The 24,353-nt window shown below is 41.8% G+C and overlaps 1 protein-coding gene across 4 annotated transcripts in view; it reads left to right on the top strand.

The window, feature by feature from the left end:
• sh2b3 (SH2B adaptor protein 3) overlaps positions 1 to 24,353 on the top strand; it is a 72,111-nt gene that overhangs the window by 5,932 nt on the left and 41,826 nt on the right. The window contains exons 1-2 of one of the 4 annotated variants that reach the window (XM_050050685.1): positions 12,334 to 12,461; positions 15,579 to 16,808. In XM_050050685.1, coding sequence (XP_049906642.1) covers positions 15,609 to 16,808 — 1,200 coding nt within the window. In that variant the 5' untranslated portion in view covers positions 12,334 to 12,461; positions 15,579 to 15,608. Of the gene's footprint in view, positions 1 to 12,333; positions 12,462 to 15,578; positions 16,809 to 24,353 lie in introns of those variants that run through there. The other 3 variants (XM_050050687.1, XM_050050683.1, XM_050050684.1) reach the window with 3 other exon arrangements.

Genomic DNA, 24,353 nt, shown 5'->3' on the forward strand with positions numbered 1-24,353 from the left:
GGAATCACCAGAGGATCCACGATACGATATTATCACGATACTTAAGTTACGATACCATATTATTGCGATTTTAAATATGTTGCGGTATGCTGAGTATGACCTTTTTTCAACAGTAAATTATGTCCCCAAAGGAAAACTTTGTCCTGTCTGTTTTATCTTATAAAATAAAGTTTTCAGTCTGTTAATCTCAATTCAGCCATTTTTTGTAGCAGCAAAATTTATCTAGCGGACTGAAAAAGCATTGGGTTATACAAATCTAGTAGGGTCCCAAAAGTTTAATTTGTATTTGTCATATTAACAGTTTATATAATTAAAAATCGATACCATATTGCCACACAAAAATATCTCTATACTATGCTGTATCGATTTTTCCCCACCCCCACTGTACAGCCATTAAATATATATATTTCTTTAAATGCAGTGGTATTTATCGGTATTTGGTGTTGGTGGAGGCGCAAATTCAGGTAAAGGAATTGGTATCAGGAAGTTAAAAAGTGATATCCTAACATCTCTGCCCTATATACAGATACAAATCAAATGTTAAGTTCCTCTGTGTTTAGCAGAAATAGGAGTCACGTCCAAGCTGAAGTGAAAGTAGGAACACATTCTCACGCAAAATACACAATTTGCATCATGTCACATAGCTTAATTCCCAACACGAGCCCGGAGTCTGCAGTCACCGCAGAGATAAATCCCACAACAGGATTCCTGGGTGATGTTTCTGCGTGTCAGGAAAAGTGGGAACAAACATTAAAACTCAATTGGGTTGTTCATGAGTCCCACTGTGGAAAAGTTTATAACTTAGCCTTCCAGGAAGTCAGATGCCTGCAGATGATTCACAGCTGATCACAGTGACTGAAGGCATGAGTTGCTTCACCCCCCCCCCCCCCCCCCCCCATGAACAACCCCACACATAGTCACACACACATACATAATAAATAGCATCTCACGTCTTAAATACTATCATGTGTCTTCATAATTCACAATGAATCAGAAACACATCTTGAGGAGGGATGACTCATTCATAAAGTGCTTGTGGATCTCAGCCAGAGATTTCTGTCGTACTCTCCCCGGCTGGAACATTTGAGTCTTGAATGCTTGAATTGGCTGAATTGTATTGATTTGCCTCGGCCGAGTTGTAAATGATGGATTGTTGTTTTCAGCTTTTCGGAGACTAAGCCTGTGTTTAAGGGTTCCAGTAAGAAGTTGAGGTCAGTGTTTGGTGGCTTTGTAGCCGAGAAACTCACTTAAACTGTTTAGTTATTCAGTGTATGCCTATTTAATGTTCTGTAATATGCGCAGGCAGTCGGTGTTTATTTTGCCAGGGCTCAGAGTGTGTGCGGGGAAAAGTTTCTGTGCATGTATCCAGTTTTTCCCCATCTTAACAGTACACACAGTACATTGAATAATAAGAGCTGTGCAGTGGACTCCCCTGCAGGATCATGTGTATGTGCATGCATATTTCAATCAATATTTGGATTCAGGTTTGTGTAATTGCATAGCAGAAATACTAACAGACTCACAGATAGATTTTAGGAATCAATTCATGTCTTTTTTTTTAAGGGTTTAGGGAAGTTTAGGGGAAAATAATATAATATGACTTTGTTTCTTCTTTTTTACCCTGTAATGATTGTACTGAAAGGCAAAAAACAAAAATTATGAATTAGTGTGTCAATTTGCCTGTCAGCAGAAAATTAATCTTCTGGTTGGAGCTCCCCCAGTGTTCGTATTTGCTGCTCTTTTCTCTTTTATATTATTGTAAATGTAATGTCTGTGGTTTTTGGACTATTGGTCAAACATCTAAAGATGTCACCTTGTTCTCTGGAAAATTGTGATGGATAATTTTCAGTATTTTTTTGACAGACCAAATAATTAATCGATGAATCCAGAGAGTAGTGCACGGACTAATCAGTAATAATAAAAATAATCTTTAATTGCAGCGCTAATTGTCGTAGGGCTGTCCATAAACTATGACTCAGACTTAATATTTGCTGGGGTCGGTAAGCAATTCTGTATCATCATTAGTCATACCTTTTATGTAATTGTGTTGTGATTACATTTCATTATATTGTGTGTATTGATATCGTGGTTCACATTCTTACATCTGAATTAATGACAAGTTTTAGATCTTGAAATCGTCTTTAAACGTAACACTTTTTGAATATTTTAGTATTTTGTTCCAGTAAAACACTGATAAACAGTTCCACCATATGAAATAGTCATAAATTGATAAAGGGGCACAATGCGAAATTCAGAGCGCATGAGTTGTCTGGACATGGCTCTTATCATGGGGGTGGCTTAGCTGGCACCTAGCACTCCAGAAACAGCATTTAACAATGGCAACAGTGCTGACAGAGCTAACGGTGCTAACAAGGGGGGAAGTGGAGGGTGGGCGCTGCGCTTCTGCAACAAAGACGTCCCGATATCTGCTGCAGTGCAAAGTGGCAGTGATGAGCTAGCTAGTGGGATACACACATGCACTAACATGCACGTGCGGCTGGACCACTTTAACACAACGAACCACAGAGAGGTTCAGATTACAACACACGGAGGTAGCGCAACTTTATTCTCTGCCCAGGACGCCATCACTCCAGCATATCTTTACAAAGCAAACTGGTTTGCTGCTCTATCAATGCAGGAGCTTTAATGCTATATCATTACTGAGCGTTATGGTAGTTTTCGCAATATAAATGTTGTGCTTGTCATCCATTATCAGCCCTAAACATCAGTCTTCACAGATGGCAGCAGGGCGTAATGAGTGAACAAAACGCAGGAAGAAGACAGGCATTAACTGACAGGTTGTTTGTGACGCCTGACCCTCACTACTGACCTCATTCCTTTAGTCTCCCCTCCTCACAGATCCCATCTCTCCACGCAGCCAAAGCCAAAACTTCACTTCTCTTTTTATTTTTTTGCCTGTCATTATGTCTCTGGGAGCCCTGTATTTTAGTATTTCCTTGACATGCCAGGGTCTGTCTCTGCAGCATAATGATAGACTGCAGACTGCGCAGAGACGTTTTGTATTAGTCATCGGTGGGATGCCGGACAGCTGGAAGGATGCTTGTTAGTGAAAATTGTACTACCGGACACATAATCACCGCATATACTGTTTTCATTTAAGGTAGATTTGTTTTCCGTTGTGGCATTGATGGGAAAGTGCTCTTGATACTCGAGCACACAGTTAATTTCCTACTTTTGATCCTCGCGACAACTGTGCGATTTCTTTTCTTATCGCAGATCCAGGCTTTTAGTTTTGTTCCTTTTCCAGCCTGCCTCCCTCTCTCTCCATTCCCAGACCACAGGAAATGACCAGAAAGCGGCCGGGCTTTATTTCTGTGTGTCTCAAGAATAGCAGCATTGTGTTGCGTTGGAGCCTGCATTGTTGTGGGAAAGTAGGGCTAGAGAATACTCTAACCAAAACAAAAAGCCTATGTGCCCAGTAGTATTTAGCCTACACATATGCAATACAAAAGATAAGTCTTCTCTGGGTCACAGCTGTTACTGCGTCTTGTTTTCTTTTATTTAGTTGGTATAAAAGATACATATTTTGATGTGATAGTTACATAGAAAAACATGTTTTCCAAAGTCACTCTGGGTGAAAGCATCAGCTGAAGTAAATGCCAAACATTGACGATTAAAGGTTGTTCTCGCCCTGTAGCTTTGTGTAGATGTGTCAGTGTCTTTTCTTTTTACATAAGGTGTAAGACAAAATATTTCTTGCTGGTTTAATGCAAGAATACAAAGTACTTAAGCTTTTAGACGAGGCTGTAGACAAGTAAACATGTCCATGTCTGTGTGATATTTGCTGTATGCTTGTAAAACAAACATTTCATCCTCTAGTTGTGATGTAGCTGCAGGCTGCCTGTGAATCAGCTGATGCTCTCCTCAGGCTATGGGAAGTTAAGGCCGAGGGTTATCTCATGTTTCAGCGATACTTCCTCCTTTACAATATGTTCTTCAATTATGTAAGCTGTATGCGTCTCGCTTTCTGCTCTGTTCATTATCAAAGCCCTTTCACATCTCGCTTCACACAAACAGAAACACTGAGGCTCAGCCGATCCCATCCCTGCAACGGAACATCTTCCTCGTGCATGCTTCTTCTTTTCCGCAGGTGATCAATCAAGCAATACATTTTTTAAAAGCATTTTTAGCTGCATGTAGCCGCAGTCAGGTTGATCTGCAGCAGCTTGTTGCACCCAAGTGTAAAACATGAAGTGAAAGGGATGAGAAAAGGTCACTCGGTGTCAGTTCACATTAACTGGTGTGTTGGCTAACAGTGGAACAAGCTGTTTTTGCCTGTCACAACAATATTGAGTGGTGGCTGTTTTTGGTGGGAATCCCTGACCTTTTTCTTCGGTTAACAACAGACTTGCACAGTAGTTGCTTGTACACATGGATGTCCCTTCCTGTGTTTGGTTAAAGATGGATGGAATATAGATGGATATATCTCTAGTCAACACAGTCACTTAAGCAGGTTTTTAGTGCCCTACCTTGTATGTATTAAACACACAAAACATAATGTGTTCATTAGTGAGCCTTAGAGCTGCTGGTTTTGCAGATTGCATTGCCTTTGGACTAGAGCTGTAACAGTTTGTCAATTAATCGATTAGTAAATCAACAGAAAGTTACCTGGCAATTATTTTTATAGCCAATTATTAATCGTTCCTTGTGGAAATAGACAAGTTTGTCGCTTTAACTTATTAGGAAGTAAGTGCTGATTGCACAACGTCATGGCTTTAGAATAAAGATAACATCTGCGTTTAGATTAGTTCCCTAAAGATTGGTGCAGGAATGAGCCCTAAAATCCGGAAATGAGTTCGCATTTTTGCACTTCCAGTTCCCTCATCTCAGAGTCACTGGGTTTTTTGAATGGGTTTTTGGTCAGATGTCTGAAATAAGGTCTGCGGTTAACACAAGCTTAAGAGACTTTCATGTTTTGTTCTCAACATAAAATACATCAATAAATACCCCACTCCTGTGTCGTACAATAGGCAGTCACGAACAAGTGGCTCAATGAGACTATATAAGATCATCACGCCCAACACGGCTTTCCAGCTTTGTCATGGTGGTGATGTTGAAGTCCTGCGACAGTGGTGTAGTTTGTTTATAGCCTAATGTTGGCTTTTTACTTCTGGTGAATGCTTTTACGCTTCAAAAATTCCAAACGTGGTGTTCATTAGTGAAGATTATCTTGCTGAACAAACCATTTAAGTATCAGAAACTTTTGTTTAATGCAGTAATCCAAAATCCAGTGGAAAAATCCCATAGGCTTTTTGTTGAGGGAACCAGGGTGATATTAACGCCCAGGTTAGCCTACAAAAAAGCATCCCTGCAGCATTCCATAAACCTCGCTCTTACTACGCAATTCTGTGCCTTTGGGGGTCAAAATGATGGCTGATGTTAATGCGCAAATGATGTGCGTCAACCACTGCACAAATCCTGGTAGCTTTCCCCAGTTAGAAAAGAGTATCAATGTGCGATATGATTGTCTTTGCAACAGCAGCACCAACAATAATACCATTTGGAAACACTACTCCAGCTTCATAAATGTGAGAGTTTGCCGCTTTTTGTAATCTTATGTGATCATAAACTGAATACCTTTGGGGTATTAGACTGGTTGTCAAGCAAAACAAAACTTTTCTTAGACATCATGTTAAGCCTTAGTAATCGTAGTTGTTAGAAATTGTTTTTTTCAATATTTTCTGATACTTTTTTAACTAAATGATTCATCTTTAAAACAGGATGTAACTTGATAGCGAAGATTAGTTGCAGCTAGGCTGGGCGATATGACCCAAAAATAAGATTTTTTCACGCTACACACACATCTGTAATGTCTCTCCATCGGGCCCCCTTCCTCTCATATGGGTACTACAGGAAAATTACTCTGTCAGTGATACCTGTGTTTTTTGCAGGTGTTTTAGGGCTGTGGCCGTCTGGTACAGCTTGCAGTGCCACACACTTCACCCACTCAGCTGCGTGCTGCTGTTTGAAATGCTGGAATGAATAAGTTGTGCTGCGGCTTTCAGTTGCTGCAGACTTTAGACAAACTCAATAGCTGACAGTGGTTTGCTCGAGGTTGGACAGTGTGAGACCAAGCTACTTTCAAACGAGTGAGGAGACAGTGCCTTTCTGGGGAACAAATTCCTCACTTTTGGTAGCGTGGTGGCGAATCCGAAAGGTTATTAGTGAAAAATTGTGGAGTTAAACTGAAAATCAATTTTGATTTTTAAACATCGTCCTAAACCATAAATTCTGATTAACTGATAAAACCGATTTAATCGCCCAGTTCTAGTTGCAGCCCTACTTTGGATAGAGTCAGGTTAGCTTTTCCCCCCTGTTCTCAGTCTTTATGCTAAGCTAAGCTAACCCGCTGCTTGCTCCAGCTACATACTTACTTTAAAGGCACGAGTGTGATGTCAGGCAGTTGTCATTTAACTCTCCATAACAAAGCAAATAGGTGTATTTCCCAACATGTCAAACTAATCCTTTAAATCCCTTCTTGTTGCTATAAAGTTAAAGTGATCACCACTTTGGTAGATATCGCTGCTATCTGCAATTTCAAGAAATGCCGTTGTCTTTAATTAGTCTATTAATAAATTACTTCTGTGAATATCCCTGAATAGCACCCATAATTATCATCCTTCAGCACCACCTGTCTCCTTCATGTGTGTATTCTCCATATTGTCAGAGGAGTATTTTTGTTTGCTAGACTTGTAGCTTTCAACACAAATGAGCTGTAATCACATTGTATTTTAGGTAACAGCTCTTGTACTGCAGTATACTTGTCCCACCCCTGACGTAGGAGTGTATTTTGGTGTGCTCTGTGTGTCTGTGTGTGTGTGTGTACAGTGTCTTTGCATGTGTGCAGTGGTTGCTGCTTGCCAGGGCAGGGCAGGGCTTCCTGTTGCTGTGATTGCTGCCCAGGCAGAGCGGAGCACAGATCCTTTGGTCTCTGTTCCTCTTTGGCTTTGCCACCTGGACCTTCACCCACAAACCTGGCACCACCTCCTCTCCTCTCGCCTTTCTCCTGCTCCGTTTTCCTCACTTCCTGCCTGCCTTCTCATTATCCCCTCATCTCTCCCTCTCTGTCTGTTCCCTGTGACCCTTGTTTTTTCTGTCTCCTCCTCTTCCTTTTCATGTTTGGCTCCCTCTCTCCTTACAGCCTCCTCCCTCCTCTCTGCCTTTTTAGTAAGCCCCCTAACTCCCGCTCTCACACACTCACTCTCGCTGCTTTGTAAATTTATCCCCAGCTCTGTGATTCATTCAGTGATTCAGAGAATGAAAATTCAAAGGTGGTAACAAAATCTGTTTTTCATCCCAGACCTTGTGATGCACATGTTGCCACATTTCTTTTTTCAATTTATTTATATTTTCCACTCCAGTTTTTTTCCCGTAAAAACTGGAGTGTTTGATGTCTCGGAGAGCCTTGATGCCATGCAGACTAATTGAGTTGTAAGCAATAGATTGGATCCGGCTGATCTCGGTAATAAGGCCAGGGCTATATAAAGGTCAGAAGGATGTGGCTTGCTGTAAATTGCATTTTATATAATGACTATGACAATTAGGAGGACATCCTATTTTTGCAGCAATGAACAATCAAACGCCATGTGGAGGTGCACATGTGCGCACATTCTTAGACAATATGCTCACACCTACATGTCTGTGTTTGTGTGTGTGTGTGTGTGTGTGTGTGTGTGTGTGTGTGTGTGTGTTAGAACACGAAAAAGATGTGTATGCATTTTCTGCATGGGACGCCTTTTAGACTTGATGTCGGGTTTACTGCTCGCTGGTTTCATGTTCGTTTCTGTATCCAGGAAATCCACATTTGAGCACAGTGCAGGAGTGCATCTCAGGATAGGAGCAGGACAACAATGATTATTTATTACAAGTTTATTCATTTATGTTTTGGTCTATAAAACACCACATAACAGGGAAATATAACGTAGCATCTTCATGTGCTTTTAAAAAGGATTTCAATCCCGCTTTAGGAGCGACACATTCCCACATCATAAAATTGATTTTTTTTTTTTTCTTTTACTGAATAGGATTACAGTGTGAACTATTAAATTAGAGAAGACACATCCTCCCTGAGGGCCCTGACACACCAGGATAATGGCTGGCCATTGGTGAGCGTCTGTGGCCCTAGGTTTTGCAGTGTGCCCATGCTGTCGGTACTAGTTGGCCCTTGTCGATAGCTTTTTGGCTGATTCACCATGTTGAATCCGCAGTGGAGCCCACTGGTGAGTGAAATTACTCTGATTGGCAGTTCAACTCAGTGCATAAGAAGAGAAAGCAAACAAATGATTGAAGTGAAGAGGGCGTGAGTTTGACACAAACTTGATAAATTAGTTAGGATTGTTTTTGTAGCCTCTGAGCTCTTTATCAGAAACAGTTCGTAACTTGTGTTGGTAATGTGCTAACTAGTGAACTAGCATCTTGAATACGTCTTGTCGCTCTCCCAGTTTCCCTTTTTTAATGATGAATACAGGCTACCGCTGCCTGCTGCTATGAGGTGTTATTTCCTCACGTAGGTGCAGAACGTCGAGTTGGCCGTTGGCTGTTGTCTTTGTGGTGTGTTGAAGTGCAACTTTTTAGCCGAGACATGTACAAAGTGAGAAAACGCAACAGTAGGCCTTCGTCACCACAAGTTCTTTGAAGTTGGTTTGGTGTGTCTGGGCCTTAACATCTAAAGTGAGAGTGCATTAGGGCTATAACTAATATTTTTAAAATTTTCATTATCAATTAATCTGCTGATTACTTCTTGTAACTGTCTTACAACTGTGAATAATGTCCGTCACAGATTCCCAGAGCCCGTCTTCAAACTGCTTTTTTTCCCCCTGACTAGTGATGATTTACTTTAACACAAGGAAAAGAAGTAAAATCCCACATTTGAGAAGCTATCACCATGAAGTTTCGCATTTCATCCAAAGAAAAAAATACAACTTAAATGATTGATAATTAAAGTAGTTGCTGATAAGCCTTTTATCAGTTGACTAATCAGTTAGTTGACTAATCATTTCAGCTCTAGATGGCTGTGCACACACTCGCATATCCTCCTGAAGCCTCAACGGCAACTTAGAACCTTGTTATGCGGTGAAAAGAATTCACGTATATATCACTTGATAATTGGGGGTTCTCTTCATTGATTCCCACCCTGTCTTAGTCTTTCTTTGCACAGGCTTCAGCATGTAGCTATGGCAGTTGCTGCCTGCTATGAATACATGACCTGAAGCTCAGAGACCTCTTTTGTGTGTGTGTATGAGTACATTGCATCAAATAAGAGCTGCTCCCAACTGGGGACAACAGGGAGCACACAGTGGTGTGTGAGAGCTGATACCAAGCTCTTGAGATATAAATAGGACCTCCCCTGCAACAAGGCTTCCACCAACAGCACTGATAATTCTCTACGCGTTTTGTTGGCTTTTGTCGTTGACGTTTTTTGTAGATTTTTTTTTTGTCTTTGCACAGAAATGAACACCATCTCTTCTATTTTTAGGAATCTTAATGGTGTAGTGTTTGTGTTTGTGTAATTGTTTAAATTGGTCCAGTATTGTCGGGGCCGCTGCAGTCAGCAGCCGCATATTGGGCTGCTATGTAACTACTCTGAGCATTCACACACCATCGATTTACTTCCTCTAGATGTGCTTGTTTTTGCCACTGACAGGCTCAGATTGTTAGTATAAGTGTCTGATAGCATTATGTAAAGCATCCCAACAGAGAGAGGACTTTTTGTTAAAGAGTAAGATCCTTTCTGTTCCACCAAAAATAGCATAGAAATCGCTGTCGCCAAACCAACAGGACTCCATTAAATTAAAGTGAACAGAAACATATTAAAACTCACCGTTTAAACAATTACCAACTTTGGTTTGGTTGAAATAAACCTTTAATTCACCCAGTTAGGTGTAAGTTATGCTGGCTCTATATACACTTAGATTACAGTTTATTGGTGGGTTTGATGGTGATTTTGGGGCTGTTTCTGTTTAGATGAAAAGGATCTTACTCTTTAATAAAAACTGTCGGACTGTTTCTGTAGGAATCTTTTCCATACTGTTGTCAGACACTAATAACAATTGGAGCCTATCAGTGGCAAAAACAAGCACTTTAAGTGGAGGCAAATTAAGTGTGTACACGCCCCCAGTGGTTACCATGCATCCGGTCTCACAGCTGTTAAAAACTTGTTGTTCCCATTAGTCACTCAGACACAAAAACCTGGAGTCCAGGTTGAAAAAATACAGAAGTTACCCTTGGAGCTTGGCAGTGTGTCTATATCAGAGACAAAGCTGGTTTCAAGGAAATTGCATCTTGGCTCTGCTCCCAGTCGGCCATAGCCAGGATATTGTTTACCGGCCGCCACAGGCATGTTGCTAATTCTTCCATTTTTGGCATTCAGTGGGACATACCACTGCATCACACGTTCATCCTCCAGTGCGTCCAGTCGTTGATCCAAGGTTGTGTTAAGGATCAACTTGGAGAGCTGACATGAGTCATGAGGTTACTCATGCTGACAAGATCAATTCACGTGTGACTTTCACACATCCTGTTTCCTTCCTGCTTGATTAAAATCAGCTTTAGGCTGTCCCTTAAGTTATGAGGGGAGATAAGAGCTGTGCTGTATAATGTCTTAAAACTGACTCTTTAAACAGCTCAGATCAAAGTCTCACATTTTGAAGCTGCAGAGAAGACAACCTCCCTAACATCACAGTGCATCATCGTTATAGATCATAAGTATAGATTCATCTGCTAATTAGTTTCTGATTAAGTGTTAGGAAACTGAAAAATGTACATCATGGACTCCTGGAGCCCAAAGTGGCAACTTTTTAATTAAATTAAATGAGAGTAAAAATAGAAAAGCTTCAAATCCTCACATTTAAAAGCTGGAAGCAGAGAATGTTTTGTTTTTCTGCTTGAAAAACTAGTTGCTGATGAATTATCTGTTGACCACTTAATTAATCGACTAATTATTCTTATTTGGTAGCCCTCATGTCAGAGGTTCAGATAAATGGATTATATTATATCTCTGTAAATGTCAGTCAGCCACAAGCTGCTTTCCTGGAAGACTATTTTTTTCTAGCACCTGTTTGACGCGTGCGTCTGTCCAATAATGGCAAATGACTTCAAAGTGTTGTAGATGTCACTGTCTCTGTTTGCTATTTTAAACAACGGCGGTCGAGCTGCAGCCTCTGTACTTTCACAGTCATAGGTGGGACATATGAACAGTAGCATTTATTTGATTATATTTTTTCTTGCCAACAAACCTGTTACTGATGTCGACATTAGCCACTTAGCTGCTCAGGACAGAAGTTTCTCAGGCTGCTCGATGCTGCGGAATGAGCTGTGCCAGATTCCTGTAAAGCACATGAGGGAGACGAAGAAAGCGATCAGTGTGCTGGTGTTTGTGTCACAGTGGAGAATGTAGGCATTGAGGAAGAGGAGGAGGGAGTGATGAGTAAGGTGAGGGAGAAAGAAAAAAAAAAAGAACTTGGACTCTATTGTGCAGAAATGTTTTCCAGTGAAATTTGGTGTGTTTGAATTGGCCTATTTTCTTCTGTCGTCCCCCACTGAACGTTGTCTTGCAAAACAATAATACGATAACAAAGCGCCAAGTTGAGGTTAGAGGTCCTGGATAAGAACAGAGAAAGAGGACACACATGTGTATTAGTCTTTTTGTTTTCCCTCGCAACTTGTACGCAACCCTGTCAGGCCCTCAGTCAAGGTAACAGTAAAGGAAGCATAAATCCAAACACATCTGGAGATCCTCATAGCAGAGGACGGAGAGGATGAAAAGAAAGGGAAAACCATGGGAACAGAGACGACCAAGCCCCCAGAGGGATACGGCGAGAGGAAGTGTGCGTCTGCGTGTGTGTGTATGTGTGTGTGTGTTCTGTAGGCAGTCAGTCAGTGCTGAGTCATCGCTGGGCTGGCCATGCAGATAGAAACAAGCTTCTGGGGGGGCCAGCTGGAGGGGCACAAGGGGACACGCACTGAGCATGCTCTGAAAACTACAGGAAGGGAATTAGTTGTTGTGACAGGACGTATCCAGGAACTTTAGTGACGCAATATTTCATGGTGCCAAATTTTCAGTCCCTCACTGACGCACGTGTCCCCCTGGTATGTTTGATGATACTAATGAAGATATTTGTGGGTTTTTTGCATCATGACACCATCTCAAGAATTCATGTCTCTTTGTCTGTGAGTGTAGCCGTGTAGGACACGGAGAGGGAGAGAGATGTTAGCCGAGAGATAACGACACATGTTGCTCCATGTTTGGCCTGACCACAGTGACACCCCCCCCCCCTCCTTTTATTTCTTGTGGTTTTCTGTGATCTGTTGGACCACAGCCTATGACCCCCCCCACACACACACACACACCAGACACACACAGACATACACCCATATGCACACACAAACTCATACTTCCTGTATTTAGAATACACCCTTCTGCGCTGCACTGGAGGAAGATGGTATGTAAATGTACATATGCCACCTGTTGTAGTTTGAGAATGATAAGCCCTTGTAAGTGCGACTGTAGCTGATGTCTTGCTGTGAGTTTTCTCAACTGTTGCTCATTTATGGGAAGCATCGGTAAAAGCAGCCATGCAGAAATTAGCTGCAGTTGTTATGTAATGCATGTTGGGATCTTTTAAAAACATCTTCAGCTGCTTTAAAGATCAATGTTTTCCAGCCTGTAAGTGTTTCACGGTTACATTTTCTCCCATCAGCTTTTACCACCCTGTGCAACAAATATAACTGCAAAATCCTTTCATGCTTTAGTCATGGTTGGAAATTAGCAGCAGACAGATACGGGTAAAATATGCAAATGGTTGCTAGATTTGTTTCACTCACCAGCCAAAAAATAATTCTGCTGAGTGACTGGTAGATTTGGGGCAGAAAAGTAAATTTCCAACACTGCTTTAGTTAATAAAAAAGTATGTATGAAGGTCATTGTTGTGCTACATGCTGTGTGAACATCAAGCAACTCTGCGGTTGATTATACAACATTGTATCATCCATGGGCTGTCTGCGCAAACCAAGAAGCTCCACTGTTGCATCAGCTAAGACCTCTTGTGGTTTTTTGGAACTACGTCCCCCCCCTTCTAATTGTCGATAAGTTGAGCACACTCAGGGTCATCATGTACACACCCGATTAAGGACAGGGGTAGGGCTCTCATTGAATCCCTAGGAATGCATCCTGTTTCCTCTTTTCTGTGGGACTTTGTGGTCACCTCCTAAACCACTGCCTCATTTCTTTCTAATTACAAAAGTAGCAGAGTTCACTATGGTGAATAGGTAAGAGCGCCTGCAGTGTTGAATGTTGTTGTCATCTTTCTGCACAGAATGGTGACGGAGAAGTTATGCTTTGACACTTGATGATAATGTGTTTTTGCAGCCAATGAGGAACTATGTCCGTATAATAATAAGCAACATCTACAGGTTATTTACAAAGAAAGAAAAGCTTGTTGACATGAAACTAATCAGCAGATAGTGTATCAGTATGCAGCAACTATGGTTGGGTACTTTTAAGATTAAATTAATTACATCAGCACTATCAAGTGTAGATTCACGTTAAATCCATTGGTGCCAAATGTACCTGAGAGCACATCTGGGTGAGATAACTGGGTTTAGCCTCTCCTGCGGCCTCTCTGTTGGCCAGAGCTAATGTTGCAGTGCTGATCTGCTGCGATAGTTTCAGCGTCTGGTCTGTTTTCTTTTCTATATTATTTTACTAAAAGCCTAGTATCACTGCTAGACGAGCAGACACATGCACACACGTGCAACCAGACAGAGACAGAAGATTAGCTTTATGTGTGATTAGAAAAGAGCAGAGGAGAAGAATTGCTTTTCAGTCTACTACGTCTCCCCTGCAGCTTTAAAACATTTAATTGTTGTTATCGCAGAGAAAGTAAAGTACCAAAAAAAGGTACAGTTGGGCACCAGAACCAGTATTGGCTCAAATGTACGGTACCCAACTCGAGCAGGAACAGAAGCAGAGACGTGAAACAAAACAAAGAAAAGAGAATAACAAGTAGTAGAGACAAACTGTCCGAGGTCAGCCAAGCACCGCCACCTGAATATATGCAGGAAGAATCTCTTCAAGAATCACTAGAAAAATAGATGCTCAATATATAACCGTATTTGCATCCATATTTTGAGTCCTGGAGGCCAGGAACTTTTGTCTCCCTTCATTTCCTGTCACATCTTAACAGTCTGCTCTCAAAGAAGTGGCAAAAGTGGCCAAAAAAACTAGTAGCCAGTAAAAATGAAGACATTTTGGTGGCCTAACCGCACGCAGTAAGACCAAACTGCTTATTGGACAGTGACCCATTCTAAATTATCATCAGAACCATTTGTAAGCAGTTGTTCCCATCACAAGTCAGCTATGTAAGGAGCAGCAGATGTTATTTTATAGGGATAAACAAACATGTTGGGTCATCATCTGTTGCATATGGAGCGAGAACATGAGCCGACCATAACAACATCTCATGCACAGAACTCACTGTGGCGTGAGGTTTATTTTTATACACCCTAAGCAAACAGAATTTGGAGAGAAGACTTAATTTGTAAAAAAAATACTGGTTCAAATCAGGGTAGGTGTGAAAACAGTCTTAAGTTGAGTTCGGAAACCATTTCATAAGCTGTATTGTCGAAGTTGTTGCTCTTGGGTGCAGAGAAAAAGCCAAATTGATTGAGAAAATGGGGTGTAGAGTCAAGTGACCACGGTCTGTGTAATGGCCCTGACATGAGACATAAAAAAAAAGCAGAAAAAAAAAAGCAGAAGGAACATTGAAACAGGTCACATGTAAACACACAAACACACAGACGGCTGAGCAGGCAGTGTGGTTGATTGAGAAATTTTCTAACCATACTTCCTCAAGTCAGGGCCTCATTCAGCATCTGTCCGAATGACTTATTGCTGTTTTCATTCATTTCAAACACTCCAGTCTCTGTCATCCATATCAGCATAATTTGGAAGTGATTTAGTCATTTTTATGGACCCCATTTCACTCTTGTCATTTTTTTCTCTTCACGTCCAGACTCTGACCAGAAATTTTTCTTAAAGTATATGCACTTACAGTGTTTTTGCCCCTGATTCAATTGACTGTTTTTCTACAAATTGAATGGTTACCAATTGTCCTTTGAGTGAACTGCGGCCGTCCTTATCTATTAAGATACGCTATGACTGGTTGATTGCCAGAGATTCTTTGCAGGCCCATGTAATCCAATTTGGACTGTTTAAGATTGAGCGCAGATAAAATCAGACTTTTGGCCGTCCTTTCTCAATGTTTGAACGGTTTCGAACTTTCAAGTAGTTCAAAGAAATGCTCCAACTGTTTTGCCAGTTCCGTCTGTAGTGCTCCAGTTCTTGCACAACACTCCGCATTATCTTGATTTGCCTCTAATAACATTTCCATATCTCTCCTTTGTTTGTCCCTCAATCATCTTTTTTCTCTCCTTCTTTTCCATACCATCCATCCCTCCACTCTTGTCTCCAAATCAACCCCTTGACCCCGACCCTCTCCAACCATCTGTCCATTTCTCTTTTCCTTTTCTTTCCCTTTTCAACCTTATTTGTCTCACAGCAGTGATTCTCAGCCGGTCTGGTTACTGCAATGAATGGTAACACTATCCATCCAGCCAACACCACCACAACAGCAGGAGGAGGCCCAGGTGTAACAGCGCCCCCGAGAGGCTGGAGGGAATTCTGCGAGCTGCATGCCATCGCCACAGCCCGGCAGCTGGCCGGACACTACCGGAGCTTCGCCAGAGAGCGGCCACAACATGACGTGCTCCCTCCAGAGACCTTCTCCAAGCAGTTCACAGACCTCTTTCAGCAGCACTTCTGCTGCGAGGTCGACAAAGATGGCAGCCCGCTCAGCCAGAACACATGCTCCATCGCTAGTGGTAGTGCTTCCTCCACCACCCCAGCTGCTCCTCCCCTCCCATCACAGGCTGTGATTGGGAGGTTGCGAATCACGTCTTTGTCTGGGGTGCAGGACTATCGGGAGGCGGGCCGGCCAAGTGGAGGGGCTGCTCTGTTTACTGTGGTGTCACCAAAAGTGGAGCCAGTGGTGGTGAGTCGGGAGCAGGAGCAGCCGCTGCGATGTGCTGCGGGGAACTCCTTATCAGGAAACCCCGTAGTGCTCAGAGGGTCGACTCGTAGCATCGGCAGCGGGTCGCTGCTGATTCGTAGCCGTAGCAACGAGGAGATCTCTGGCACTGATCGTCGTCAGGTATCTGAACGGTACTCCTCTGACTCCTCAACCTCCAACCCTGCACGCGCTGACGTCACACATTTCTCTGTCAGCCAAATCCGGCACACCGTAAGGCGGCTTCTCAAGAAACGGCCCAGCCCCTCCTCATCCCAGGACCTGTCTCCTAGCAACCCCAACCCCACCAACAACAACAGCAGTCCCCCAAATAATGGTGACAGAGTGGGCAGGATTTCTTCCACAAATGAGGAAGTGTCATCCTCCTCCTCTTCCTCCCACTCTTCCTCTTGTCTGAACTCGGAAGCCACACCCCCAGCATCCTCACACATGTCCATGGCTGGAGTAGCCTCTCACTTCCTGGATCGCTTCCGTCGGTTACGCGGCGGAAGCATGAGGCAGAGGAGGTCAGAGGCGAGCGGCTGCTGTAAAGAGGGCCAACTGAGGTACTTGCTGGTGGATGACACTATCTCAGACTCTCAGCCCCGCTGGCAACGCTGCCGCCTGCTGGTCAGGAGGATCAGGGACGCTCAAGTTGGAGGAGGAGGCAGAGGAAGAGGAGGAGGGGAGAGGTACCAGTTGGAGCTCTATGATCCTCCAAAGGTAGAAACAGTTGCTCATGCTTACATTCATACACACATATTTACATAAAACAAGCAATTATTGCATATGTGTACACATCATGGGTGTAATCATGGCCATGCAGTATATTAATGATTCACAACACTCTAAAATACACACAACAATGCAACTCCAGTCCGGGCAGCAGCAGACTCCGCTGTCTCATCATCTTTCTCTGTAGTCCCTGTATATTATATTTAATATATATTTTTAACTTGATCAAAATTCTTAGTGTCAGTTAACAGTTAAACAATTAATTATTAACATCCCTAATATGCCATATTTACGACATCTGTAACAAGCAGATGTATTCAGCTACAGGTATAAAGCATGTCATTGATGGCTGAAAATTCCTCGGTTACTGTTCTTGGTACAGCAGATGCCTGCTTTCAAAGGACTGTGTTTGTGTGTCTGCAGTTCTTGCAAATGTTTGTTGAGCGTCTTCTCAGAAATCTGCACACCACTGAAACACTCAACAGCTGGCAGGTTTCTCAGTTCGTGTTTCATATCTGTGCAAGACGGATAATTTCTCTAGATCTGTTTGTGTTCATCAATAAGATAGAAAGCCACAGAGGCCTTTTTAAGCGATGGTTAATGTCAGTTTGCCAGGCTGTTTCACAAATGCATGCACATACTCTGAATTAACACACACACAAGCACAAAGTCATTTCCTGTTTCCAGCTTTTTTAGTCTGAGGGGTTTCCCCCCCTCCTTTTTCAGATCTTCTCTGTGTTTGTTTTGTTTTCATAAATGATATTTTGCCGCATCTGAGAAGCTCCTTTTGGTGCACAGTTTGCCACATGACAAAACAAGACCAAGGCTGTGATGACATTTAGCTTTATCTCATAAAACGATGTGTTTTATTGGTTGTTTTCATCACATATTTGCCTCCGGTTTGTTTTTTAACTGCAGCTACAGAGTGTGCTGTGATGTTGAGCGGGCGTCTGCATTAAACAAGCTGAAAAAGCCAAAGAGTGGTATTACATGTCTGGTCACAGCTTAGATTAATGAAAACTAATCAGAGCATCACGCCTGTTCTTGCCTTGCGTGCAGAGTGGCACTGTTGCTGTTAAAACTCCATCATTTGTTTCACACTGATAACCTTTAAAGATAGGATAAGAGATAGTTTGCCCTTTAACCTAGTTAAAGAAGCTTGAGGAAATGGAGTTACTGTTTGTTTAGATTTAAAGGAGCTATATGTAAGAAATCTAAAGCAGATAGGCGTAAAATCATCCTAATATGTCACAGAGACTAAGGAATAATGTTCATAAAACATACTGATCTCACCAACTCTCAGCCGTCCATGGGCAAACAAATCAGTCTCCAGCGTGCCGCTGTCCAGCAACCTCAAATCTGTAGGGGAGGGGGGCGGACACGACTCGCGGCAGTATTTTGAATTTGTGTGCAGTAACCGTTTTGGCCACATTCTTACATACAGCGCCTTTAATCTGCCTGTTCCTCGCTGATTACTGTCACACATTTCTTTATAATTTAGTAATTTTCATGCATTCATGCAGCTCAGCATTTGCCCAGTGTGGCGTTTTTGTCCTCAGTTACCTCAAAGAATCTGCGACATTCATGTCTTCTTTTAGTCTTTGGTGAGTCAGTATGCCTCCTACACTATTTCCTGTTTGTTTGGGGTTTGGTTCAGCCAGTCACAATTTTTCTACTTATTACTTTAGGATTAATGCCTCAACTGAACTATCAGAATTTATTAATTTTCCCTCTTTATCATATATTTGTTTGAGCATCTTGCATTTTTAAGTTAGGAGCAAGAACTATCAGCATACCCTCCCCTTGCCCCTGCTTGACAGTTCCTCACAGCACAGCAGGATGTCTTTCTTTTTTTCTAATATGCATGCTTGGCTCCCCACATGAGACCTCATGGCATAAAACCCTGCAATATTTCCAGATGGGGCCAGCTGCAAGGCTGCATGTGCTTGCACACCCAGTCCTCCAAGATCCCCAAACCAGTAATCAGAGCGGCCAAGTTGACTGCCGTCCCAGCCGCCGCCATCTACAGTATAAGGCAGCAGAGTTCAAGTCTCTTCAGGGTGTGTGCAAGTGTGTATTCTGGCACAAACAGGGGTCAATGAGATAGACATTGCATGCCTGTGCGTGTGTCTCAGTGTGTATGTGTGCTCGTAGCGTTTTATATTTAGCAGCCCTCGACTCTTCAGCCAGCTGCAGCCCTAACCATGTGCGTGAGGTAATTCAGTTGATGATAGAGCCAGAGCTGTGTGTGTGTGTGTGTGTGTGTGTACGTGCATGCATATTTGATCAGAATGGGAAGGCATTGGCAGGATTTTCCTGGCTGATTGCAATGCTGCTTTAGTTAACCAACTGCAGCGCTGCTCTGAGTGCTCCCCCTCTCACTTGTGTGTGTGTGTGTGTGTGTGTGTGTGTGTGTGTGTATGTGTGTGTGTAATCTTGGCAGGGCAGAGAGTTAAGGCCCTGAGAATGGCCTTAAAAGGAAGGAGAGCTGTGGACTTGCATGCACACATTTTTTAACATACACAAGAAGCACATGGGTTCACACCCTAAAAGAAGTCATTTAAACACACATGCTTGGGGTTGCTCAGCTCTATACAGTTTCTTTTTTGTGGATGTAAATTGAGATTTCACACTTCTGTGGGCTCTTTCTGTGACTCTGCGTGTAGGTGTGTGAGCATGCATACCTGCACGCTGCACACATATCTCGCTACACAGGAGATAATCATCCCAGGGCAGTGCTCATATATGTATTTTTATTCACATCTCTGTGTCTGTGTCTTTCTGTGTAAGAAACATCAGTAATATCAGTGAGCTCACTTCGCACAAAAGAGGAAGCTGCATGGAAACTGATAATGTATTTGCGTGAGAAAGCTCCAGTTAAGGCGAAGCGCCCTGTCAGGGCTAAAGTTGAGCCAGGTTTTTGATGCAGTACTAATGTCAGTCTAAACACAGGTTTAACCTGCTTCATTCTGATAACCTGGGCAGGTGAAAGCTTGCCAGTTACTTTAGGAATGCACCAAACAACAACTCTCTACTCCCGAGGACAGAGGAGAAAACACATTCAGGGAAAAATGTGGAAAATGACCAGTGATGACTGTCAAACTGCTCACATGTAGTAATTTTTTTTTTTTTTTATATATCTTTCTAGTCTAGGTGTGAAGGACTGTGTTTGTCTTGTCCAAGATCTTATTCTGTCAACGAACCACTAAAATGATCACACCTGTGTAGTGTAGTCAGTTTGCTCACTGTAAAAGAGTAGAGGGGATACGTTTTTTTTTGAAAAACAGATAAAAGACGTTCTTGAAATTCACAAAAGAGTGTACAAAAATGAAAAATAAAAACTCTGAGATACTTTATCAAAACAACCCACACCAGTTTGACTGATATCATCCTGGCTTGCACGCACACAGAAAAATCATGGTTTAGTGAAATAAATGAAAATGGAAAGATCTGCTTTTGCAAATGAACCCTTCTGACAAACAACTGTAAAAAACTGTAAACTGTAAAAAGGCTAAAGATTGCCTTTATAAGGACACTATGTCTTTGATGCTTCTGTATCAGTAGTGAAAATATTAATACTATGCAGACACACTTTATAGTGTTAAACTATCACATCCAAGCTTTAAGTTTTGACATGGTGAACTCAGTGATGTCATAGTAAGATTGACTAATTCCAATATTAAAGTGTTTTGCACCAAAAAAGTTAATGAATATGTTAAATTGTATTTTTTCCTAATTGATTGAAATATTCCGCTTCAGTTCCTCACCATCTAAGCGTTCTTGTTGCATTTGTGCATATGATGCATTTGTTTTGTTGGAAAAATTGATATGATAAAATTGAAAGCCTTTATTGATCCCCAGAGTAGAAATGAGAGATTTAGGGCCCTACCTTACACGCAGTGCAAAGCTACGCAACTGTCATTGCTCGATTCAGAGTGACACAGTTGTCATTTTCATGGCCAGCACCCATGCTGTGTAAGATGCAAAAGTGCTTGCACCTATCTGTGCCCATGGGTGCGTAGGTCTCAAAATGAGGTGCGGTCAGACACATTGTTGGTGCATTGCCAGAAAGCGACTGTGTCATTGACCAACAAAGTCCTGTTCTAAAGTCAGTTGTACAGTATTTTCCTTCTATTTGAAGGGTGCATTATTCAGATAGTAAGATGCGGCTACATAGGCGGTTCACAACACGCATACATTCTGCTTGTTACACACACAGAGATGCACGGATGGGCTGCAGTTGGGTGAAATAATAAATTATTAATGCGGAAAACATTAATTACAATCTCTAAAATGCAGACTACCCACTAAGAGAGACGCTAAGCACATTCACGAACAAGGAGCAGTGTAACTTCATTAATTATTTCAGAAGCTAAATGTTTGTCCTGTTCCTTCTGTCTTGTTTATAACCCCAGTTTTTAGTTTTGCTGCTTAAATGTCCCATGATATTTACTGCAGTGACATTCCTCCTGTTTCTGCAGAAAAACCTTTACTGCTCCAATTTGCCAAATCCACCATGCAGTACACCAGGAACAGGTGTACCTGACTTTTAAAGGGAACAGATGACACTCTTATTGTTTGGATTCATTTTATGCCCAGAAGACATCTTTGATTAATTGAGGCACTAAATACAACCTCTTTGCCCCTTGTGCCTTACTTTACCCACAGATCGGACTGGCAAAACGTGGAGATGGACATGGCCCAAATGCACTCATGCTGTGCACTTTAAACCATTCACTATAGATCATTTAAATAGGGCCCTTAAACCTTTCCACTAGTAGAAGGTGGTTTCGATCTATCATCATCTGGGTTGTAGGCCCAGCATGCTTCTGCTGCACCACTCTGCTTATTAATGACAACTTATTGTACATGCTTCTTAAACTGGAACTTATATCAGCAGGTTTTAGGACTGTATTTTGTCATTTTTTGTTTTGCAGATGCAATAACAAGATAGCTAAGCCAAACTGATGTAACACTTGCTGTATTGCAGAAGTGAATCTTGTCTTGTCAGCTGAAAGAAGCAGATGTCTCCATAATATCCTCAGTGCTGTCTGAGGCCAAACTTTAAAGTCTTTGCTTTAAAGTTTGGCCTCAAGAATCTCAATGAGGACAAAGTGGCACCATGACCCATAAGTGTTATGTTGTTTTCGATTATATAGCCCACATCCCAAGAAGCTGAGAAGAAAGCGACATTGGTTTTGGTATACTTTTCAGTTATCTTAATGTGCAGTTTTGAAGTTATCTTGTGACCTCCCTCAGCTTTGACTTTCTCTTAACCGAGGTAGTCATTTCTACAACACCGAGCCCTTCTTTTCCTTTCATCTGACGTACGGTAGTCAAGGTTACAGACAAGGTTAGCGTCTTGCCAGGAAAATCGTGGTATTCTGTCTCCCAGAGTCAGTTCCCACAGACTGCTGCACTCTGATGGTGGATAAGTTTCCTCAGACCTCCTGTAGACTTCATCTTAATCACACCCCTCTCATCTCATCTCAGCTGTGTGTGTGCATGTGTGTGTTTGTGCCTTTGCATGTGTTTGTTCCAGCTCCTCGAGCCTTAATCTTTCCCACATGGTTTCATTTCATGCTTGTGCGTAAATGTGCCTACAACTATGTATCATGTTGCTCTTGGAGTTTGTCCTTCTCCGTCTGTATGAGTTTGTGCTCGCTCACACATATCTGTATGTATGTTGACATATATCGTAAAAGCTTTGTCTTCGCCTTTCCTGCCCATCAGGGTCACGTGGCACTTTATCTCAAGCCTTCAGTGAAAAGAAAGTAGAATAATTTCCAGTAATAGGCCTTCTGATGAAGTCAATTTCAACACTGTGCGTCATTAAACAGAATTGGAGTTAGCTGAAGTCAAAATATGTTTAAATACATGTTCCTATGCATTCTGATATTTGCATTTATTTCTGCACGTTCCTCTCCCTGCTGTGTTTTTCTTTTTTTCTCTCACTGACAGTAAGAGAGGAGTTTGCAACATCAGTGGAAAATACTTTTCCAACAACCAGACTCTGGTGTCCATCTGTTCTGTGTTACTTGTTGTACTTCAGTCTCTCATATGGCAACATGCAGCGTTAATTTGGCTCTCGTTGCATACCACAACTAAAGCTCTGAGCATATGGGCCCCAGTCAGCTGAAGCAGAAACAGAATGAAATCAACCAAGAGAGACACAGGAAACGCAGCAGAAGGAGACATGACAAAGACAGACTGAAAGTAAGGTAGACAAGCCAGCAACAAGGAGGACAGACAGAGTGAGATCAAGGTGACTGTAGGTCTGTGGCAAGTTTTTGATGTTAGTTTTTTAACTTGAGATGTGCAGAATTCTTCCAAAACAAGCAAGAGGTACATTCAAACGCACATTTTCCTTGTGAGAAGACTCCCTGTTTGCAGATACAGTGGATTTATTTATTGTGTCCCGAGTCCACATGGACACCAATTAAATGCTGACAATCCATCACCCAAAAGCTTCCCTTGTCACTTGTCAGAAATGAAGGACATCTAACTTAAAGAATAGCCCCTAAATCATCATATAATGAGCAATAAAACATGGAATTAACTTTGTCTTTATGCTCATCTGACTCACTTAACAAGCAAAGCCTTTCAGAAGACCAGGAAACCTGCCTGTTTCTACAGCTAAAGCTAATGAACCTGAATGTAACTGGCTAAATTCTGCCCCAGATAAAGCTCTACACTATAGCTGTTTCTCATCAAAAATACTCTACTGTTTTAGCTCTTCAGGTTGTTATTTTAGGCTCCGCTAACCCGAATGAATTCAATCAAAATACACATTTGCTCACATCAAACTGTGGATTTTGAAACGTGTTGCCTCTGTGGTTTCTGCTGCGAAGCCAGCATCATTGTGGTGTATTAAATTTCATCTGTGCTGCTTAAAGCATTGAGAAAAAAAAGACATTTTAAAATTCCAGAACGTCTGGATAATTTGAAAAACGTCACTGCAGAGATTTAATTTGGACTGTTTCCCTGAAAAATTATCGTTCCAGACTAGTCATGGGTGATTTTGCTATATTTTTATTTTTATGGCAACCCAGGGGCCTCTATCAACTGAACACTAATAAAACATGCACCACGTGAATAAATTAAAGGACATAAATGTGAGTTACTTGTGTAGAAACTTTGGTTTAAATTTTGCACGAACAATCTTGGCAATAAAGTTAAGGGCTGAAACAATTAGCCACATGATTGAGAAGTATTTTGATAGTAGGTTAAACATTTGAAGTAATTTTAAAAGCAGATATTTTCAGATTCCTGCTTCTCAAATGTGAGAATTTGCTGCTTCTCTTTCTCTTACGTGATAGCAAACTGAATATCTTTAGGTTTTGGAGTGTTGGTTGACCTAAACAGGACATTTTAAGACATTATGTTGGGCTTTAGAAAACTATAATTGTGAGAATCTGAGATGTTTCACTATTGCCTGACTCTCTAGAGACCAAATGCTTTATTGATCACTCAAGAAAATAAATTGCTGATTATTTGGACGGCCGGTAATCCTGAAAGTAGCTAGCTCTTGTG

This window comes from Epinephelus moara, chromosome 8, assembly GCF_006386435.1.
Source record: "Epinephelus moara isolate mb chromosome 8, YSFRI_EMoa_1.0, whole genome shotgun sequence".
NCBI classification, from domain to species: domain Eukaryota; kingdom Metazoa; phylum Chordata; class Actinopteri; order Perciformes; family Serranidae; genus Epinephelus; species Epinephelus moara.